Below are 22,361 nucleotides of genomic sequence, written 5' to 3'. Positions count from 1 at the left end.
ATGTCTTGATAACCTCCAAATGTTGCCAGTAAAGTATTTTTGTCTTCTTGCATTCCATAAAACATGTTCTATAAGAAATAGCCAACAAGAAGGAGTGAGATATCGTCATATCTTGTGAAATGACATGGTTTTATCAGCTTTTATTTGCCATTTCAAATAGATTTTACCCCATCATACCTCGACATCGGCACACCATACTAAATCAAACATGCCATCCTCAAGTAGCTCCAATTTACAGATGTACAATGTACTCCTGATACACAGTGCTTTGTCTCTGATAAGGTCATGTCCAACTCCCATCATCAAACTATAGGTCAGATCCAACTGTCACTCTGGTACTCTGGTACAAATGGCCAATCATGAGACGGGTAACGAGACCCTCAGCACATCAATTCTAGATAAGGACCAATTATCATCGCAAAGACGCTTATACCACACAATCCACCCTATTCTTCCTCCCTCCCTCCCTCCCTCCCTCCCTCCCTCCCTCCCTCCCTCCCTCCCTCCCTCCCCTCCCTCCCTCCCTCCCTCCCTCCCTCCATCCCCTGGTCCTGTCAGAGCGGCATGAATAATCACAGGCAGGGCGCTCAGTCAGCCCTCTCCATCGCAGCACTCAGTCATTAACTGTAGCGACCTCAACTCTGCAGGGCTCGTTCTGACACAGGGTAGTAGGCAGGTCAAGAGGCTGTAGTCTCGCTTCTCGTTCATCAGCGTCTGAACTGAAGAGTAAGGTAGCAGAGGGAAGGACAGGAGCTTTGACTGTGGGTAACTAGGCTTACATCTCAAGCAAGACATGAACATGATAATATTGGGTGATATATTTAGTAATTTCCTCTGAATATCTTGTTGTTGTGAAGTGATAAGGAGCGTGGTAGTTGGCGGTCACGGCTCTCTCACTTCTCATCTGTTTTCCCCTTCACTCACTGCTCACAGTGCTCCCCAGTCCTTGTGGTGTCAGACACCTGTTGCTTTTGTTGTCATTGTGTTCTCCTCTTCTCTCATCCTTTTTTCTTCTTGACAAAGAGTGCTTGCTTTCTCTAACTTTCACTGCCGCCATATGAAATGTCTGTGATCTGAAACTGACTGTTTTCAACTCTTTTTTTTGGTTCTTTCAGCTGTTGTATCTTGCAGTTTTTTGGTTTCTGATTTCTTTGTTCTTCTCCTGATGCATGCTAGTCTCACAAGCGACTTTCCAAAGTAAGCATTACTCTTTTCTGTTCTTTACACCCCCACCCCACCCCCACCTCACCTCCGTGTCTTGTGAGCTGTCGTGTGCCTCCCCCCTCCACCCACATCTTCCATCTGAACACACTCCAGATGGCATCCATGTTGCTATGACCTTTTCCTCTACCCCCCTCTACCTCCCTGCTGCCCTTCCTCTCATCTTCCTCCCTGCCGGACTGCTGGCTTTCAGACACGTTTCAGAGGGGGGGGGGGCACTGTAAAATTCCTTCTGCACCCCTTTCCACCACTCCTGTGTGACATTAATTTCTGATCAATCCTGAGACTAGAGCTTTCTACATCAGAAGCTCCTTTTCTCTGCCTCGCACCACAAGCCCAGTCTCCTCAGGCAAGACAGCAGCAGAGTACGTGTGTCATGGGTTAGTTAGAGCATTTTCATGTATGGACCCCTTGAGGCACGTCAGCACATTCTTTCCAATCGGCTGCATTCAGCTTTGTCACGGACTATGAGACAGGCAGACAGGATGATGTTAATGGGAGCCAAGTTACATTCAGTCAGTTGASTTGGTGTTCAGGCGGTGTCCGGCTCATTTCACAGCACACCCAGTCGATGACATCACCCCTCAGGCCTGTGGTGTGGCCGAGTGCCAGCCCTCTCTGGCCCCACATGAGCCCCTGGCCTGTGGTCAGCAGGAGTCACATGACCCTGGCACTTTGTGCAGTCGCCCAGGCAACGTGAGCTCTGTCACCCTAATCTAATGCAATCCAGATAACACACAGGCAGGCGGGGAGAGAGAGGGGCTCCTCTCTGTAGAGGACCTGGGCCGGCGGTCCCACACTAACTAACTGACTGACCGCTGACGACTTTGTTCAGTCTCCCACTGTCACCAATCAATGAGGCTGTGTATGGAACCGTAAACAGTGAGCAGCACTAAAGCGAGAGTACATAGAGACTCAGCATGAAGACCCATCTCAGACCAAAACACTGAGACATGGACACATCATGAAATTAGAGTTAGATAGTACAATAGTGTGTCTTGGATCGTTTAGTGCGGTGGCCTAGTACTTGTTAGTACACTTGCAAATAAAAACCAAAGCCTTTTCCCCTCTCTTGTTGTTCAGCTCTTTCCTTCATGTTGGTTAACTCTTAATTTTCTCATTAATTTCCTTTCAGTATGACAGACTAAACCTGATTAAAGTAAGCATTTCCTTTTGCTTTCATTTGCCCTTTAATCCCCTAGTCCGATTTGACCAGTGACCTCCTCTTCCCCTCCTCTGTAAATGTGTGATGTCAGTCATCGCCCCTAGCTATCTCTGCCTCCTCTCTAAGACCAGAACTTCTTCCTCTCCTCTCTCTCCTCCCTCCTTAAAGTGTTCTCTTTGTTGAAGACCTGTTAGTTGGACCACCATTACAAACACTGCTGTGCTCTGGCCTTGCCAAGAGTCTCACCATTAAGACGTACTGAAGTCAAGTCATGATTGTTTCTGAGGAAATAGAAGTCACTCCTTTTGTACAATGTTATAAATCAAAATGTTGATATAACATCTCAGTTGGTAGAGCATTGTTGTGGGTTTTAGTAGTTGTGGGATTGTGGAATTTAGCAGTTGGTTGTGGGCTTGATTCCCATGGGGGACCAGTACAAAAAAGTATGAAAATGTATGCACTCACTACTGTAAATCTCTCTGGATAAGAGCGTCTGCTAAGTGACTCAAATGTAAACATTTCAAATAGTATATAATATTGTTGTTGCTTAAAGAACTTTGTGATTGTAATGAAAAGCGCTCTAAAAGTTTAACAAATAATAATAATAATGAATAAATAATAATAATGAATAAATAATCATAATAACCATGGTTCATCACCTGAGGACATTCATCTTTTTAAATCTGAGTAACTGAGTCAGTTCTGTGGGGGTCTGCTTGGCCACAGGAATGTTTAGTTCAGGTTTTTCTTTAGGCCTGTTGTACTGGGTGGATCAGGCCTGCTCAGTTCTGTTCCTCAGAACTAGATTGTTGTTCTAGTGTTGTTTGAAGATATGGGGGTTATACCTGATAGGTTTGTCTGGGTTACAGCTAGTGCTGGTCAGTTCTGGTTTGGTCCGGATGGTTGGTTGGGATGTGTAAAGTAGTTAGTCGTTCCAGGCCTTTCTGATCCTCAGGGGAATCCAGGGCAAGACACTACTACGTACACAAGCTCTCTCTGTTAAGCGGTCCACTTAATCAGTGGGTGTTAACCTGCTTCTTAGTGCTGCTGACACACTTACCCAGACACAAATGTGCTTCGTGGGGGAGGCAAACATTTGATTTAGACACTCATGCAAGTTACACACGTGTAGGCTATAAAGATGCACTTACAAACATGCAATTACACAAATTCAAACACTTGCACAATGGAATGCACACACACTCACTCACACACTTTGCAGATACCTTAAAGCTTAAATCTTCTCTCTCATGCCTCTGTCACCTTCAGAGGAGATTATCCCTGTCCACGTCAGAGCCCAGAGTCCAGGGACATGACTGGGGCCTCACAACTCTCAGACAGGAAATGCAACACACTTATCTGATAGCTGAAATATTTAAACATTATCTACATTCACATCTCCAAAGGATTGATTTACAATAGTAGTCTCGCACCAGTATGCCTCTTGTATGTTTTCGCTGAAATTACAAACCACATTTTTTGTTATTGCCTGGTTAAGTGTATTATTATTTATGTTTTAAAGGCATCAAGAGGAAGCTGTCACATATGTTTTAACCACTAAAATCATGGTTGATTATCCTGACCTTTCTCCACCCACTGGATGGTCCCTAGCATGCATCCCTCTCTGATCACAATGCTGAGACATATTACACTCTCTTTATAGCCCCATAAAACAGAAGCAGGTGAGTTATGGTTGGAATAAGCACTCTTGTTATGGTGCTTCCAATAACAGTGTGTATACTGCCCTCTGCTGTTAGAAAATATACAGCACACAGCAGTACACAAGCATTTAGAAGCAACTCTAAATCATTAATAAATAAACACTTAGAAACAAAGATGAACATATTGTACCACACCCAACCCCAATCCACCACCTGCTTAGCAAATAGCCATGTAAATTTACATTTGTGAAGCCCAGAAATCAATGAAAAGGCCAGCTAAAATATGTGACAAGCTCAAAGGGATATGTCTGTTGGATATCAGCGGAGGCCTGTGTTTATGGTAGGAGGTGCCCACCCAGAGGTTGACATTTACACCTATAAATACCCACTGTCTGTTTTTAATATCCCCTGGCCTCTATGTGTTTATGACATTGAGCCCTGTGGCCAAGTGTTGTTGTGTTCTTGTCTCATTGACTTACACTTGTCTTTGTTCTCTCCACTCTGCGTCGCTCCTCGCTGTCTACAGAAGAGCCAGAGCTGGTACAACGTAAGTTTCATCCTCTTCTTACTCTTTTTGTTACAGTTTTTTACAAGCGCTATGACCCAGTTCTCAATACTTAGGTCACTTTTTCAAAACTCTTCACACGGTTCTCCTAATCAACTTTCAGCTTGGCACAGCAGTTAATTTCACATCCAAAGCTACCAAAACACTTCATACACTTCTCAAATCAACAAATTATTCCATAACACTAGCAAAGTTTGTCACCCAACAAGCACACTTTGTCACTCATAAAATAATGACCTAAAAAACACTAACAACAGGTAGCATTACACAATGTTTTCTTTTGTAAAATGTCTTTACAAAACAAGAATGACACCTCTCTACTGTTTAGAATTCAGTGCAGTATATGTTACTGGAATGAATCAGACATGATGTAATATGCTTCAATATGTTTTATGTCATTTTTTGGCATTGAGAGATTCCAAAATACAAGAATTTGTATATACACCATCAACCGATACAGATACAGTAGCGATGCTAGTCAACCCTATCTTCTGCATTTGGCCACAGATTCTCATCCACATCACATCTTATGTCATCTTGGGCAATAAACCTAGGAAAGAATATTTTGGCATGGGTAGCCTAGTGGTTAGAGCATTGGACTAGTAACCGAAAGGTTGAAAGTTCAAATCCCCGAGCTGACAAGGTACAAATCTGTCGTTCTGCCCCTGAATAGGCAGTTAACCCACTATTCCTAGGCCGTCATTGAAAATAAGAATTTGTTCTTAACTGACTTGCCTAGTTAAATAAAGGTAAAATAAAAAAAAATATATATATATATATATATATATATATTATATATCTTGGGCATGTGCCTTTCCATCCCTGGCAATCTTCTGCAGATTTGTCCAGGCATCCAGCATTCATTGCGTCCAGGAGGGACATTTGATCATGTGGATGGTGGTCATAAATCTTCCACCTCAATGAGGAAAATAATTCCTCTATGGGGTTGAGGAATGGAGAGTAAGGTGGGATTAAAAGTGACACCATCCTGCGATGGGCTGCAAACCACTCTGTGACTGCACGGGAGTGGTGAAATGCCACATTGTCCCATACAATTGCAAATGTTGGCCGTTTTCGACTCAATGCAACCCTTTCCTCACCTGGCACAACCCTTCCATAGAGGTCATCCAGGAATGAAATGAGACGCTCGGTGTTGTATGGCCCAATTAGCGGTTTGTGTAACAGCAATTCATCAGAGGATATTGCTGCACACATTGTGATGTTGGCACCCCTCTGGCCCGGGACGTCCACTGTGGCTCTTTTCCCAATCACATTCCTTCCTCGCCGCCGTGTTTTGGCCAAGTTGAAACCAGCCTCATCCACAAAGATGAATATGTGGGGTGTTTGCCTGGCTTCAATCTCCATGACTCTCTAAAATAAATCCACAAGGCAACATAAGAGCTAGTCTATTAAGGTAGTTTACATTATAGCTAAAAACATGCCATTGTGTGCCTCTGCCCTGTTTGGTTTTGTTCAAAACCAGTTCTGTATTTTATAGTCATCTTACCTGGACATATTGGTTCCTGAGTTGCTTGACTCGTCCAGAGTTCCTCTCAAAGGGGACAACTGCTTCATCCTGACTTGATGTTGTTTGAGGACTCTAGAAATAGTTGTTATGCTTACATTGTGAATATTTCTAAATGTAATGTTGTCTGCCAACAATCTCTGTGAGTTTTATGCTATTGTTTCTGATGACCATATCAACGATTGCAGTTTCCTGCACAGCAGTGAAAATCTACCTCTCCCGCCTGTGGGAGGTAACCGTTGGGTCCTAAGCAGAAATACAAAAACAATTACACACAAGTGGGTTTGGAGGCTTTGCTCAATTTACTTCTGTAATGTGCAGTTCAGTCAGATGCCCTTGCAGAATGCACATCTTACCTGTTGTTTTGCCAGAAATTTCTCAGAATAGATGCCACTGTTGAGCGTTGCAGATTTGGCTGCACTCTCAGACCAGCCTCTCTCATTGATAGATCATGATTTATTACATGATSAATTARYGTAGCCCTAATCTCATCMGAGACTACAGCTCWTGATCTWCCTCTCAGTCTTCTTCRACCACACATARGTACTCCTCTCCCTCTCCCAGCCACTCTTCTTCCTCTGTCAGCCACTTCTCTATCTCTGGCTGGGTCCATGTTTACATTACAGTACAGSATTATTCCTAAAATGTCCCCTTTTGTCTAGATGGTAATGAAATTGAAAGACTAACACCTGGGTAGGTGTTCAGCTACAATGGGAATCAGCTGTGGTTGGTCTAATTGTTTTGATAGTATTTAATTTTTTAGATTTGGAATATATTTCAATACGGTATTACTGTAGAAATGTAGCAAATTGCTGTCTTATTCAGTTTTGTGTTATGTTTGGTTTTGAACTTAAGTTTAACAGTTTTGGAAAGAGTATGTAAACATGTGCAAATTGGCTTGTAGGTACATAGAGTTTTGGTGGTGGTTGTGTCTGAGTGAGAATTCATGACATTTGAAAGATGTAGTCATTGAATGCATTTCGTGCCAAAGCAATGAAACATGATCCACAGTTCAGCCCACACAGACTCCTGTTGTGCTCACTGTGTGAAGAGTTTTAAAAAAGTGACCTAAGTATTGAGAAATGGGTCCTAGCAATTGTAAAAAATTGTAAGAGGTGTGTGCGTGCGTGCGTGCGTGCGTGCTTTCGATTTTGTGCGTATGTGTGTGTGTGTGAGGTTACGAGGTTAAAAGTTCTAGACCCTGATTAGAATCACACGAGGGTATATTCCTAAGGTCACTTTCATATGGAGCTCAGGCTTACCCAGGACGCTAACCAGTGGGATTTACAGTTCTAGGAGTCTAGGGTTACAGTGTGATGGCATGCTGAATTTATAAGAAAAATGACTGAGGATTAATAAAAATGTAATGTTTTGCACCATTTTGTTGCAACTCCCATACCTTACTACAGATGTGATTCATAGATGAATGTTTGACAGACAGAAGCATCTTGTAGCGAAAGTATGGTGACAGCCTGAACCAGTGATCTCAGTCCAACACCAAGACCATTACACCAAGAGGTCCTGACTTAACACAAGGTTTCCAGCCAGTGTACTAAGAGACAAGGTTGCTACATTTTAATGGGGCTGTAATTAATTCATTTCATTATGATTCTTCTTAAACAGCCAAGTAAATCTACTTGATGGCTCAGTTGGCCATCTGTGAGAAGTGGTTTGATACCCTGATATGGTATTATTATAAAGCCATGGTTTCTATGGCGTCTCTGTGGGACTCCATTTTCTTTTCTCTTGTTTCTGTTGTTTTATTCCTTTCTTTTGTTGTTATTTGTGTCTATATATTGTCCCTTCTCTCCCCAGCATGAAAGACAACACATCCTGAGAGTAAGCATGACTTGTACTATTGTGCAATTTTTCAAATATCTTTCTGCTTATTCCTTCTTCTTGGATCGCTTGACTGGTCTCTCTTTCCACTAGTCTGCTCCTCATCCCTCATTCATCAGTATGTTGTTTCCACCTGAGAGCGAAGCCACAATATGCAGCACTTTGGGGTTAGATGACCCAATGCCATGGCCACATTGTGGTTGTGTTTTGAAAAATAGCGTTTTCAAAATGGCTGCTGTGTAAAGAGGGACTATAGGCTACTCAGAGCTGTTATGGTGGTGACGCAATGGGTGTATTCATTAGTCGGAGGCCGTTGCGAAATGTTTGGTCTGCTGCGAAAATTTCAGCAACGGAAACTGTTTACTCCAAACGGGGAAAAAATATGTTTTGCCATGAAAACGAGAGCTTCTACTGGACAAATGCAGGTATATCCCTCCCTGTTTCACTACGTTTGGTTCCTAGAGTAAACGGTAAACCATTTCCACCATTTTGCAACAGGCCAAACTTTTTGCAACGGTCTGCGACTAATGAATACACCCCAGGTTGCAACAAGTCTGCTCAGTGTATCATACTAAACCCACAGACCATGTGGTCAGTGTCTGGAGCAGCCCTGAATGCCTTGAATGACAGGAGAATGGAGCATGGGACTGGTTAGCATGTTCCAGTCTTCCCAAGTCTTCAAATGTGCTCGTTTTGTCATTATGGCCACATTGGGTATAGTTGGGCATTGTTGCTTAGTGAAACTTGAAATGGAGATTCTCCAGAATGTTTAGAAGAATTATGGTCCACATCTAATGTTTTCTGATACTCTCCTCTAGCTACTTAACTTAATTTCTCTCCTGTTCTACCATTACTAAACGAATGCATCATAATACCAATCTGCTCCCAGAAACATTAACTAACACTAACTATGTAATTATGTCTAATCTCTGTTCTGGACCATTGCAACGTATATTGGTATGTGTCTGATGCAGTGCTTTACCTGAGGGTATGGTAGGCTATGTGGTAGGCCATGTCACAGTCACTGTGTTTCTCTACATGGCAATGATGTTCTCCCATGGCACTGAACCTACTGTGATTACATCACAACCGTCCTGATATGAGGTCTGAGCCCAGTAGAGACACACAACAGGCCCCACCCTGCCATATCAACCTTCCTAATGACTCTGTTGCAATGCTTTCATGGCAACTGTACAGGACCTACGCAGGCAGTTGAGGTATTAACAAGGAAATCAATGTCTGCCAGACACCAAGTATAGTGGCTCATAGTATCCATAGTTAAGTGGCAGGTTTAAGAGACTGCTTTTCTCCAAGAGATTTGTGAGGTGAAATATCTGCCTCCTCATACTCTCAGGTCTATAATGAAAACATTCTAGAGTTCATCCCCCTCATGAGAGAGAAAGAGAGAGTGAGGAGAGAGAGGAGAGAGCAGGAGAAGGTGAGCGAGAGACTTAGAGGGAGTCTGCCATGTTTACTCTGAGGTAGATTCTCACAACAAGGATACCACTGTCGAGCCTATCTCCTAACACATGAAAGGCTCACCGCTCTTCATAAAACTTTACATGAGACCACACTGGTTATTTTTACAATGTAGGGAGCCGGGGTGCTTGTTTGAAATGTCAAGAAAAACAAGCAGTGTGTATGATGCAGGACAGGGTGAATCGTCAGGGATCCTGGCTTGGCTGTGTTTCTAAACCAGACAGCCCCTCTCTGCTGAGCTGTTCCCACATCTGGTTCCTCCACCCTCCCACCATCAACACGCCATTTGCAGGGAAAGTGTCAAGGAATAGTGTGTTTCAGATAGAGACGGAATTATTCACACATATACAAACACACATTCATGCACACTCCCTTGACAGTGGCACTTAGTTTGTTTCCAATGAAGATGGAAGTCCTCACACACATGCAATCAAATACACATAGGCATACACCTTCCTGGCCACTCCTCTCCAGAGTGGTTTGTAGCAACCTACTGTCAGTGGGGTGAGAGACTGGCCTCATTATTTATGGGAATGGATATTTAACCGCCCCACCCTGGTTGACTGTACCTGTCTCCGACATCTCTTACTGTTTACCCAGCAGGTTAATGGTTAACCGCCACCTCAGGGACTGTCTATATCCCCATCATCACCTGGCAGCTACACTGTCCTAGGACTTGTCACATTGTCACCTGGAGAAGAACGGAGATAGTCGAATCAATAGCTTCTGCATTTGCTTTAGTCTTCATTTTCATTTTTGGGAAAAGCTCTTAGAAAAACGTTGAATTCAGATACTACTCGGTTATCTGACATATTGAATGCAGTTTTTGATGACAGTGGGCCCAGGTCGCAAACGTCTGAAGAAACGTTATTCACGGGATGCAGAGGCATTTTTAACAGGGTGAAGGCTGTTCACGTCTGAGAGGGATCTGTGAATGATCTGAACTGTTTTCAACAGTGTGCTGAGGATTATTTTGATTCCCGTTCAGTTTCCTGGAGCTTATTTCTTCTCACTGATTTGGCTAGATGTTGAGTGGGGTTGTGGAAATTGCGTAAGCAGGAAAGGTGTGGAATTTGTTTCTGAATTCCGGGGCACAGATGTAACCAATTACAAGTGAGCCTAATGGCGTGCCAATTGAAACCACAGTGTTTGTTTTGTTGCTTATGTATTTTATCATTGTGCCAACCTCTCACCACTGTGCTGATAGGTTGACTTGCCCAGCTCATGAGAACCAATCTCTGTGCCTGTTTGTCTAGTCTGGTCATAGTGACTGACAGGGATCTGGTTTCAGGACTGCATTACTGACCTTAAGGGAGAGTTGTGGGGGACAGAGAGTAGGCCACAGGGTTCTAGGGGGGTTTTAGTGATAGTAACACCTCTAAATGTGGTAACCCTCCTATGCTATTGCTCTCTAATACCTGAATGGTCAAGGACAACGACAGGGGACATACTCCCAGAGCTACACTGCTCCAACTGCATTAGACTGAGCCGCAAGTCTTGGCATGCGACTCCATGCCGCACCACTCAAGATTAATGGACTTGTTTTTCCTCATGGAGTGTGGAGGTAACTGAAGGTTGTGTGCACATCTGTCCTCTGTAACTCAATCACCTTGTCAGCCAATGAAACGGGACTGCACCGCTTTCCAGTTAGGAAACTATCTCTCTTTCTCTCTCTTTCACTCTGTTTTTCTCTTTACCAAGGATATTTCTTTGCTTTCGCTGCTGGTGTGTCTGAGCTGCGCTCACCAAGGTGCTCTGAGGCGTCTGGATCTGGACAGCGTTACACCCCCTGACCGCACACGCCTACCTGCCAGAGCTGCTATTATAATAAAAGACTTGTGGCCAGGGTTACTAGAGTGCCAACGGCTGAAGGAGAAACGACTGGATTCATGTGGCAGCAGTCAGCCGGGTCCAGCTTTCACACTGAAAGGGAGTAGCACCCATACCAGGTTCAATCACAGCAGTCTCCAAGCCACAGCCACTGGACACACAACAGCTCTGTCTGTTTTTCTGCAGCAGACCTGGACCACTGGATCACCAGCATTGAAATCCACCGTTCTGAGCACCCCACAGGGGCACCACGGGTTTAGGTGTCCGTCTGTGTGTCTGAGGGTAGTGTATGGAGTATGGAGGCTCACAGGGGACTGCCGTCGGACTGGGAGGCAGTGCTGGAGCTGGATGAAGCCCTGGCTGGGTGGCTCCCACAGGATCCGGCCCAGGAAGAGTTTGGGTGGGAGTGGGGCTGGGCCGCCTCGGACCCCCCAAACCAGGACTTGGAGTCAGAGGAGGTCCCTGCAGTAAGTTACTGACCCCCCCCCCCCCCCCAGAGAGCTGATGCTAGGAGGGGGAGCGGCGGGGAGGGAAGAGGGGGGAGAAGGTTTGGATGGGTGGTTTTTGTACTGTACCTGTGCCAAGAGCATAACTCTGTGGTTCCCTGACCCAATTATATTTTGGCAGGCAAATTAAATGAAGTCAGTAGCTATTTGCATTCCCATAGTATGCATTGACCCTTTCCCTGGACAAAGTAAGAAGGCTGCAGTTTAAGGGGCATAGACAGGCATTTGTTGTGAAAGGGAGGCTCTAATACTCTTGATATTGTAGGCAGTTATAGAGAGTACTTTCTGTGAACATTTCTCGACAGTAAAAATGTCTGGCGCGTAATACATAATTCCAGTCTTCAAAGTTCTCGAATTTATAAAGTTTTCTTGACAGGCACCACTGGTTTTCATTCATAGCTTAACAGAAACATATTATTTCTACCCATTCTGGGCTGTTGTTGTTATATGAGTATTGAACATATAGCTAGATGATGTTAATGTGAACAGTCTGTTGTTTTCCTTCAAGATTGAAGCAGGGAGAGGTTTTTCCCCTGAAGGGATGTCTTTGGTTACTGTATTGGCAGGCATTGTTTCCTGACGCTGTTCCTACTCAAAGACAGCATCTGACTTAGATACATAGAGCACTCACCCCTGCACTCACACTCAGAAGGCGTCTGGCTGTGGGTCACAACAATACTTCCCTCTTTAAACAAGCCTGTCCTCTGAATCCAGGCCCAAGATAAGATTTACCCAAATGCCTGAGAATGTAACAAGAGAGAATGAATTCCTTTGTGTGAGAATTGAACATTTCTTCTGATGACCTAAACCAACAACCAACCAGACTAGGTTTTATAAGATAAACTATAGCTATAAGGGTTTAACATAGCAGGTTTGATGTGTGTCTTTGTCTCCCTCTGTCCTACATATAAACTGTTGCTGCACAAAAGCACCATTGTGTGTGTTCATACAGTACATTGATGTTACCATATATTGTTGTCTTGGGAATGTGACTCACATTAGGAATGCTCAGGATAATCAAAAGCATGCTTATTGGATGTCCTGATGTGGCAACATGTCAAGAGGGGATCGTGCTTGGTATCAAGTCTGGTTTAAAATGCACTTGTGAAAATGGATATAGTCCAGTGTGTGTATGTGAACGAGAGAGTGTGTGTTCAGGAATGTATGTGGGAGTCGTCCCTCTCTAAGAGGTTACCATTGTTGCTCTCCGTCTCGCCAGGTGTTGAGCCCCACATATAAACAGCGTAATGAGGACTTCAGGAAGCTCTTCAAGCAGCTACCGGACACAGAGCGACTCATCGTGGGTGAGTTACAAACACAAAGTGCTAGGCCACTAAGGCCAATTAGGTCATCAATATGGTGGATATAGGACCTCAGCTTGGTTTTGGTCAAGTTAGCGTTGGCTGGTTGGAGTCAATTCCATTTAAACTATCAATTCAGGTAATTCATCTTCTGAATTTACTATATTGAAATAGAATTAACCCTGACCTTGATGGGTATATTATGTATTCTTCCTGGGCTCTGATCTTTGGCCTCTGCTGGCAGATTACTCCTGTGCCCTGCAACGAGACATCCTCCTGCAGGGCCGACTCTACCTCTCAGAAAACTGGATCTGTTTTTATAGCAACATCTTCCGCTGGGAAACGCTGGTACGCACTGGGCCTCTACATGGGGCTTTCTGTTCTTTTGATCTTATCTATATGTCTCTGGTGTTGGTTAGTTTACAGTATTGAAATGTAATTGGTTGTATTTCTATGGTTTGCAGCACAGTAGATTTTTCAGTATTGTTCAACAGATATATTTTTTTGCATGTGTGTGCAGCTGACTGTGAGGCTGAAGGACATCTGCACCATGACAAAGGAGAAGACAGCCCGCCTCATCCCCAACGCCATCCAGGTGTCCACAGACGGTGAGAAGGTAAGACAGGACAGGGACTGGATCTTCGGCATTCACTGACTGAAAGGAGGCTCAAACTTTCTCCTCAGCCTCATTTCAAAGCATATTTTTTTAACTGATACAAACTCATTATTTTAATTCTCTCCCCACAGCACTTTCTCACCTCATTTGGAGCACGGGACAGGACCTACATGATGATGTTCAGGTTGTGGCAGAATGCACTGCTGGACAAAGTAAGCCAGCAACCTCAATTAACCTCATCACAAATAGATCTACATGTTTAGTATATTGCTACCTTTATTTTCCATTGAATCCAAGTCTCTGCCATTCTGAGTGTCGTCTCTAACCCTGTGCTCTAGCCCTTGTGCCCCAAAGAGCTATGGCACTTTGTCCATCAGTGTTATGGCAACGAACTTGGTCTGACCAGTGACGACGAGGACTATGTTCCCCCTGACGACGACTTCAACACCATGGGGTGGGTGTGGTTTCCATGGCTACAGATATTAACACTGCCTCATCAATTTCCATGGTTGATTAAGATGCCCTTGATCTGCTGCGGGTTGTTATGAGAGGCTGGCCTCATTACTGAAGTACAGTTGAAGTCAGAAGTTTACATACACTTAGGTTGGAGTCATTAAAACTCGTTTTTCAAATTTCTTGTGAACAAACTATAGTTTTGGCAAGTCGGTTAGGGCATCTACTTTGTGCATGACACAAGTAATTTTTCCAACAATTGTTTACAGACAGATTATTTCACTTATAATTCACTGTATCACAATTTCAGTGGGTCAGAAGTTTACATACACTAAGTTGATTGTGCTTTTAAACAGCTTGGAAAATTCCAGAAAATGYTGTCATGGCTTTAGAAGCTTCTGATAGGCTAATTGACATAATTTGAGTCAATTGGAGGTGTACCTGTGGATGTATTTCAAGGCCTACCTTCAAACTCAGTGCCTCTTTGCTTGACATCATGGAAAAATCTAAAGAAATCAGCCAAGACCTCAGAAAATAAATTGTAGACCTCCACAATTCTGGTTCATCCTTGGGAGCAATTTCCAAACGCTTGAATGTACCACGTTCATCTGTACAAACAATAGTACGCAAGTATTAACACCATGGGACCACGCAGCCGTCATACCGCTCAGGAAAGAGACACGTTCTGTCTCCTAGAGATGAACGTACTTTGGTGCGAAAAGTGCAAATCAATCCCAGAACAACAGCAAAGGACCTTGTGAAGATGCTGGAGGAAACAGGTACAAAAGTATCTATATCCACAGTAAAACGAGTCCTATATCGACATAACCTGCAAGGCCGCTCAGCAAGGAAGAAGCCACTGCTCCAAAACCGCCATAAAAAAAGCGAGACTACGGTTTGCAACTGCACATGGGGACAAAGATTGTACTTTTTGGAGAAATGTCCTCTGGTCTGATGAAACAAAAATAGAACTGTTTGGCCATAATGACCATTGTTATGTTTGCAGGAAAAAGGGGGATGCTTGCAAGCCGAAGAACACCATCCCAACCGTGAAACACGGGGGTGGCAACATCATGTTGTGGGGGTGCTTTGCTGCAGGAGGGACTGGTGCACTTCACAAAATAGATGGCATCGTGAGGTAGGAAAATCATGTGGATATATTGAAGCAACATCTCAAGACATCACTCAGGAAGTTAAAGCTTGGTCGCAAATGGGTCTTCCAAATGGACAATGACCCCAAGCATACTTCCAAAGTTGTGGCAAAATGGCTTAAGGACAACAAAGTCAAGGTATTGGAGTGGCCATCACAAAGCCCTGACCTCAATCCTATAGAACATTTGTGGGCAGAACTGAAAAAGCATGTGCGAGCAAGGAGGCCTATAAACCTGACTCAGTTACACCAGCTCTGTCAGGAGGAATGGGCCAAAATCAACCACTGGGAAGCTTGTGGCTACCCGAAATGTTTGACCCAAGTTAAACAATTTAAAGCTAATGCTACCAAATACTAATTGAGTGTATGTAAACTTCTAACCCACTGGGAATGTGATGAAAGAAACAAAAGCTGAAATAAATCATTCTCTCTACTATTATTCTGACATTTCACATTCTTAAAATAAAGTGGTGATCCTAACTGACCTAAGACAGGGAATTCTTACTAGGATTAAATGTCAGGAATTGTGAAAAACTGAGTTTAAATATATTTGGCTAAGGTGTATGTAAACTTCCGACTTCAACTGTACACACTCACACACAAACACACATACACACACAAACACTAACACACAAACACACACATACATACCTCTCTCAGCCCTGCTTCACATCCCTCAGCACTCTGTCCATTATCATGTAAAAGCAATACTCCAGAACTCATAAGCCTAACCTCCCTGGTCCCTGTTCCCCTACGATGGTGGTGTAGGTTCTGTGAGGAGATCCCTAACGAGGAGAATGAGATCAGTAATGACAACTTGTCTAAGAGCAGTGCCGAGGCCAAGCACGAGGGCAGCCCACCATCCATACACAAGAAATGCATCATCACCAACAGCACCATCAGCTCGTCCATCAGCAGCGAGCCCCTCTCTGTGAGTCTCAGCGACATAATAGAGGTCAGAGGTTAAATCAATTACTGTTTTGTGATTTGTTTTGATGGAGGGGAAATGCATTTGTTATTCTGCCTATAGCCTGCATATAGGGAATACAGTTAACTCAACAGAATGTTTTCTGTAATTTGAGCACCAGAACTGAATTAACATCAAAAAATGAACACATACCATCCTACTCATAACTATGTACTCTAGTATCCTGCAGTGTATTTCTAGTGATTGACCCCCTCCTCCTCTGTGTCCTAGTTTGACCTCCCTCCAGACGAATACATCGACTGCCTCCCTGACGGGGAGCTGCTGGCCTTGCCCCTGGTGCTGGAGCAGAGGCTAGCAGAGGCCAGCGGCCTGGTGCCCTCAACCTCCCTAGACTTCAACGACAATGAAGACATCCCCACCGAACTCAGCGACTCCTCAGAGACCCACGACGAGGGTACGATTTCAATCTTCTGTCCATTAACAGATTTGCTGCATATATACTGTATATTGCTTGAAACAGGCTCTTCTGTGATGTCACTAAGTTTTGGTAATACTGTCACCATATGATATTATGTCCCCAAAGGCACTTAAATCTAAAGTGTGTTTCCCTTTATGGCTCTCCAGCAGGGGAAGTGCAGGCCTTCCACGATGACCTTAAAGGGAGACAGTACATCGATGAGGTTTACAAGTTCAGTGTGGACAAGATGTACGACATCCTCTTCACAGAATCCCAGTTTATGACCGACTTCATGGAACAGCGCAGGTTCTCTGGTTAGTCAGACATTCTGTTTGTTGGCGTCAGCATCACATTATTGGCTCRTCCATTGGTGTTGTCCTGTGACAATGTAGTGATAGAATGTGTATCCATATAACGCCACACAGATATAGTGTTTCACTCCTGGAAGAAGGACGACGCAGCGGGGAACCAGACGAGAGAGATCATGTACACCATCTCCCTGTCCAACCCGCTGGCCCCCAAGACAGCCACTGTCACAGAGACCCAGACACTGTACAAGGCCAGCCATGAGAGTGAGTGCTACATCATCGATGCTGAGGTCATCACACACGACGTGCCCTACCACGACTACTTCTACACGCTCAACCGTTACATGCTGACACGGGTGGCCAAGAACAAGTGCCGTTTAAGGTGAGGAGGGCCTTATCATAGCAGCTGTTGGAATAACATGTGGCTCTTGAAACTATTAGAAGTTAATTTAGAACACTGCCTGTCTTGTCACTAGGGTGTCCACTGAGCTACGTTACAGAAAACAGCCATGGGGATTAGTGAAGGGCTTCATCGAGAAGAACTTCTGGAGCGGGCTGGATGAGAACTTCCGCCATCTTGGTAAGTTCCTCTACCAGCTATTAAGTCTGTCACACCAAATGTTCAGCAACATTTAATCTGATGACCGTAAACCATCCTAATGTATGAAAGTAAAAACTGCTTCTGTGTGCCCTGTCAGAGTTGGAGCTGTCGAAGGTGGAGGATGTGGTGTTGGAGTCGGCCCGGCCCTCTCCCAAGGTCAAGGTGGTGAAGACGTCTGTGAGGCGGAGGAAAAGACCACTGGTCCAACTACGGAGCCAGCACCTGGACGACGCCCTCCTCAGCCCTGTCACCACGCCAACCGACGACGAGGTCATCCACCGCATCAAACATGTGGGCGTGACAGGTCAGATGGCAGGGGAACACTTTTAATACTCTTATACACTGTTCATTCTTATACACTTTCATAAGGTACATACATACATTACATGCACTCATATACATTTCCACAACTGTATATTGTGTTAAATATATCAAGTTGACCCTATCTGTGTTTGGTCTGCCCCCCTCAGGTTCCACTCAGACCAGGCACATGCCTGAGCAACTCCCTGGAGGCTTTGCCCTCTACAGTGTCTCCAAACTGCTGCTCATCATCAGCTTTGTGTGAGTGCACTCTATCTCACACACACTCCTACACACACACACACACACACATACAGTATACACACTCACTTTCAGATCCATCTTCATAATTTGTGTTTCATTTGTAGTCGTCTCAGTTCAACTCTCTTTGAAATCTTTAGTAGTTAATCTGATTCTGGGTTAAACATTTGTTTGTTTTTGTTTGTGTTCTGAATTTGATTCCTCTCTCCTCTCCTCTCCTTMTATTGCTTGCCATAGGATCTGTCTAAGGTACATCTGTCTAATGATAAACCACTTAGCCCTGACTAGGAAACATACTCCTCCCTCATTGTAACTGGTTCATTAACCTTTTACTGTAATGGGCTAAATCAGGGTGTTTCTTGGTAGTCTTAAACAAATGTACTTTGAAACAAAAATATACACCTCACACACATGGTTATGGGCTTACAAAAAAGAAGACACCTGTACCATGTCAGATATAGAGTTGAAGTGTCTTCAATTCTGAGTTTGCATCCCAACATTATAGTTTTATACCAAAAGTATGTGAAAACTGTCACGATCTATCACAAGGATGACGCTGGAGAGACGAAGCAGGTACGGGGAGTAACATTTAATAAATCACGGACATGGAACGAGACATAAACAGCTTAGCAAACAGAAAAACAATCAATGCAGAAGCAGGGAACAGAGCTGGGGAACTGACACATATAGGGGAGGAAATGAACAGGTGATAATAGAGTCCAGGTGAGTCCAATAACGCTGATGCGCGTGACAAGGAAAGGCAGGTGTACGTGATGGATGGCAGGAGTGAGTGATGCAAGGCATTCTGGCGCCCTCAAGCGCCAGGGGGAGGGGAAAGAGCGGAGCAGACGTGACAAGTACCTCCCATCTAGGGGCGCCTCCCGGCGTCCCACCTGGGCAAACCGGCCCGAGACAACTGGGCGTGGGCATAGCCGGTTGAGGCATGGAAGCCGACGAACCGCTGGAGCGTGAGAGCCTGGCGCGAGCCCGGCTGAGGCCATGGGAGCAACGATCCGGTGAGTCCACGACGCTGTCGCCGTGAGGAAACCCGATATCCGGTGGATTGTGACGTGGATGGGAACCACCGAGCCAACGAGGCATTGAACTCTGCGAGCCAGCAGGGACTGACAAAGCTTCGGCGGGCTGCTTAAGGCACCCCCGGTTCCACTGCGGCGGCAGAATCCACACCGTCACCTGAAAAACAAACAAACAAACAAAAAACTCCTGGGACAGGCTTGGGCAGACAAGGAAACTGACGATCCAGCTGAGGCCCGAGTGGGATGGGCGCCATCCGAGCCAACCGGGGCAAGGAACTCTCGACGCTGCTAGGGCGTGGAACCGACGAGCAGGGTAGGCACCCCGTTCCACTCGTGGTTGACAGAGGATGGCCATAATACCAACCAGAACGCCAGTAACTCCCGATGCTTCGTGTGATGGTTCTGCCATTCTGTCACGGATCTATCACAAGGATGACGCTGGAGAGACGAAGCAGGTACGGGGAGTAACATTTTAATAAATCACGGACATGGAACGAGACATAAACAGCTTAGGCAAACAGAAAAACAATCATGCAGAAGCAGGGAACAGAGCTGGGGAACTGACACATATAGGGGAAGAAATGAACAGGTGATAATAGAGGTCCAGGTGAGTCCATAACGCTGATGGCGTGACAAGAAAGGCAGGTGTACGTGATGGATGGCAGGAGTGAGTGATGCAAGGCATTCTGGCGCCCTCAAGCGCCAGGGGGAGGGAAAGAGCGGGAGCAGACGTGACAAAAACCTGCTCGTCGAACATCTCATTCCAAAATCATGGGCATTACTATGGATTTGGTCCCCCCTTTGCTGCCAAAACAGCTTCCACTATTCTGGGAAGTCTTTCCACTAGATGTTGGAAAATTGCTGCGGGGACTTGCTTCCATTAAGCCACAAGAGCATTGGTGAGGTCGGGCACTGATGTTGGGCGATTAGGCCTGGCTCGAATTCGGCATTCTAATTCATCCCAAGGGTGTTCATGGGGTTAAGGTCAGGGCTCTGTACAGGCCAGTCAAGTTCTTCCACACAGATCTCAACAAACCATTTCTGTATGGACCTCACTTTGTGCAGGGGGCATGTCATGCTGAAACAGGAAAAAACGGTTGCCACAAAGTTGGAAACACAGAATGGTCTAGGTCATTGTATGCTGTAGCGTTAAGATTACCCTTCAATGGAACTAAGGGGCCTAGCCTGAACCATGAAAAACAGCCCTAGACCATTATGCCTCCTCCTCCAAACTTTACAGCTGGCAGTATGCATTGGGGCAGGTAGCATTCTCCTGGCATCCGCCATACCCAGATTTGTCTGTCAGACTGCCAGACTCCAGAGAAAGCGTTTCCACTGCTCCAGCGTCCAATGGCGGAAAGATCCAGCTTGGCATTGCGCATGGTGATCTTAGGCTTGTGTGCAGCTGCTCGGCCATGGAAACCCATTTCATGAAGCTCCTGACGAACAGTTATTTTGCTGACGTTGCTTCCAGAGACCGTTTGGAACTCGGTAGTGAGTGTTGCAACCGAACACAGATGATTATTACATGCTACTCGCTTCAGCACTCGGCGGTGTCGTTCTGTGAGCTTGTGTGGCCTACCACTTCGCGTCTGAGCCGTTGTTGCTCCTAGACATTTCCACCTTACAATAGCAGCACTTACTGTTGACCGGGGCAACTTTAGCAGGGCAGAAATTTTACCAACTGACTTGTTGGAAAGGTGGCATCCTATGACAGTGCCACGTTGAAAGTCACTGATCTCTTAAGTAAGGCCATTCTACAGCCAATGTTTGCATGGCTTTGTGCTCGATTTTATACACCTGTCAGCACCTGGTGTGGCCGAAATAGCCGAATCCTCTAATTTGAAGGGGTGTCCACATACTTTTGGGGTGTCCACATACATATATAGTGTACGTCACAGAAGACTGAAATAACAAAACCGCTTGACATAGAAACACCGGATTTTTGGCGTATTTTTTTWAATTTTTTATTATTTATGAAATTATTACAAATATTAATAACATTCCACCCATGAAGCCACTAAGTCACTTGACTGCAGAAAATGGCTGCTGAATATACAGACTAGGGCACCTCTGTATCTTTCATTACTCATCTTCTTTCCTTTGTCCCTTACATTCTTCTGTTTTCCTCTCCACCTTCAGCCGGGTTTTTGCTGTGTTGCTCAAAATGATGCTGTTCTATAAGCTGTGGATGCTGGAGTATTCTGCACATCCTCTTACCACTGCAAGGCTGCGGATACATGAGAAGTACGCTAACCATCTATAGGTTTTTAGTGTTGTGCCTATTGCCTACATAATACTCGAATTTATATGACTGTGTACTTAGTCAAACCCAGACGGGATATGTCGTTTAGTTTTACTTGACAACCACGTGGGTTTTAGCTGTTTTCCCAATCACAAACACTTATGCTGCAGAATGCCCCTGAACAATGCTTAGCTTGGAGTTGCTCTTGGCGTGATCTGGGTGTGTTTGACAGTTGTGTGTATTTCTGTCTAGTAAACTGCCCCCGCAGATGGAGTGGGCCCAGCTCCTGAAGTCCCACAGCGTTACCATGATGCGAGCTGCAGAAGTGGAGAGAGAGATCATCAAATCCTCAGTTGGTACTTTAAGACCAGGTAGGGAACAGTGGTACATATCAGGACCAGGTAGGGACAGTGTCTATAGACCGGTAGGAACAGTGGTACTATCAGACCAGGTAGGGAACAGTGGTACTATCAGACCAGGTAGGGAAACATGGTACTATCAGACCAGGTAGGGAACAGTGGTAGATTAGACCAGGTAGGCATAGTCTGTACTATTACCAGTAGGGAACATGGTACTATCAGGGACCAGGTATGGAACAGTGGTACTATTAGACCAGGTAGGGACAGTGGTACTATTAGACCAGGTAGGGAACAGTGGTACAATCAGACCAGGTAGGGAACAGTGGTACTATCAGACCAGGTAGGGAAAGTGGTACTATTGTAGACCAGGTAGGGAACAGTGGTACTATGACCAGGTAGGAACAGTGGTACTATCAGACCAGGTAGGGAACAGTGGTACTATCAGACAGGTAGGACAGTGGTACTATTCAGACCAGGTAGGGAACAGTGGTACTATCAGACCAGGTAGGAACAGTGTACTATCAGACCAGGTAGGAGCAGTGGTACTTATCAGC

General features: G+C 44.9%; 1 protein-coding gene across 1 annotated transcript in view; it reads left to right on the top strand.

Annotated features, from left to right (window-relative positions):
• LOC111982706 (protein Aster-B-like) overlaps positions 1-22,059 on the top strand; it is a 95,845-nt gene extending 73,786 nt beyond the window's left edge. Inside the window, exons 6-23 of the mRNA XM_070433875.1 lie at positions 1,177-1,197; positions 4,574-4,594; positions 7,953-7,976; positions 13,011-13,095; positions 13,337-13,440; positions 13,613-13,708; positions 13,840-13,920; positions 14,047-14,162; positions 16,080-16,242; positions 16,510-16,693; positions 16,864-17,010; positions 17,122-17,386; positions 17,481-17,584; positions 17,703-17,909; positions 18,076-18,166; positions 21,346-21,450; positions 21,701-21,819; positions 22,037-22,059. Coding sequence (XP_070289976.1) covers positions 1,177-1,197; positions 4,574-4,594; positions 7,953-7,976; positions 13,011-13,095; positions 13,337-13,440; positions 13,613-13,708; positions 13,840-13,920; positions 14,047-14,162; positions 16,080-16,242; positions 16,510-16,693; positions 16,864-17,010; positions 17,122-17,386; positions 17,481-17,584; positions 17,703-17,909; positions 18,076-18,166; positions 21,346-21,450; positions 21,701-21,819; positions 22,037-22,059 — 1,956 coding nt within the window. The remainder of the gene's footprint in view (positions 1-1,176; positions 1,198-4,573; positions 4,595-7,952; positions 7,977-13,010; positions 13,096-13,336; positions 13,441-13,612; positions 13,709-13,839; positions 13,921-14,046; positions 14,163-16,079; positions 16,243-16,509; positions 16,694-16,863; positions 17,011-17,121; positions 17,387-17,480; positions 17,585-17,702; positions 17,910-18,075; positions 18,167-21,345; positions 21,451-21,700; positions 21,820-22,036) is intronic.
• Positions 22,060-22,361: the final 302 nt, after the last annotated feature.

The sequence above is a fragment of the Salvelinus sp. IW2-2015 genome, linkage group LG22 (genome assembly GCF_002910315.2).
Source record: "Salvelinus sp. IW2-2015 linkage group LG22, ASM291031v2, whole genome shotgun sequence".
Lineage (NCBI taxonomy): Eukaryota > Metazoa > Chordata > Actinopteri > Salmoniformes > Salmonidae > Salvelinus > Salvelinus sp. IW2-2015.
The sequence above is the reverse complement of the archived record's forward strand: the minus strand, read 5'-3'. Positions and strand labels throughout refer to the sequence as shown.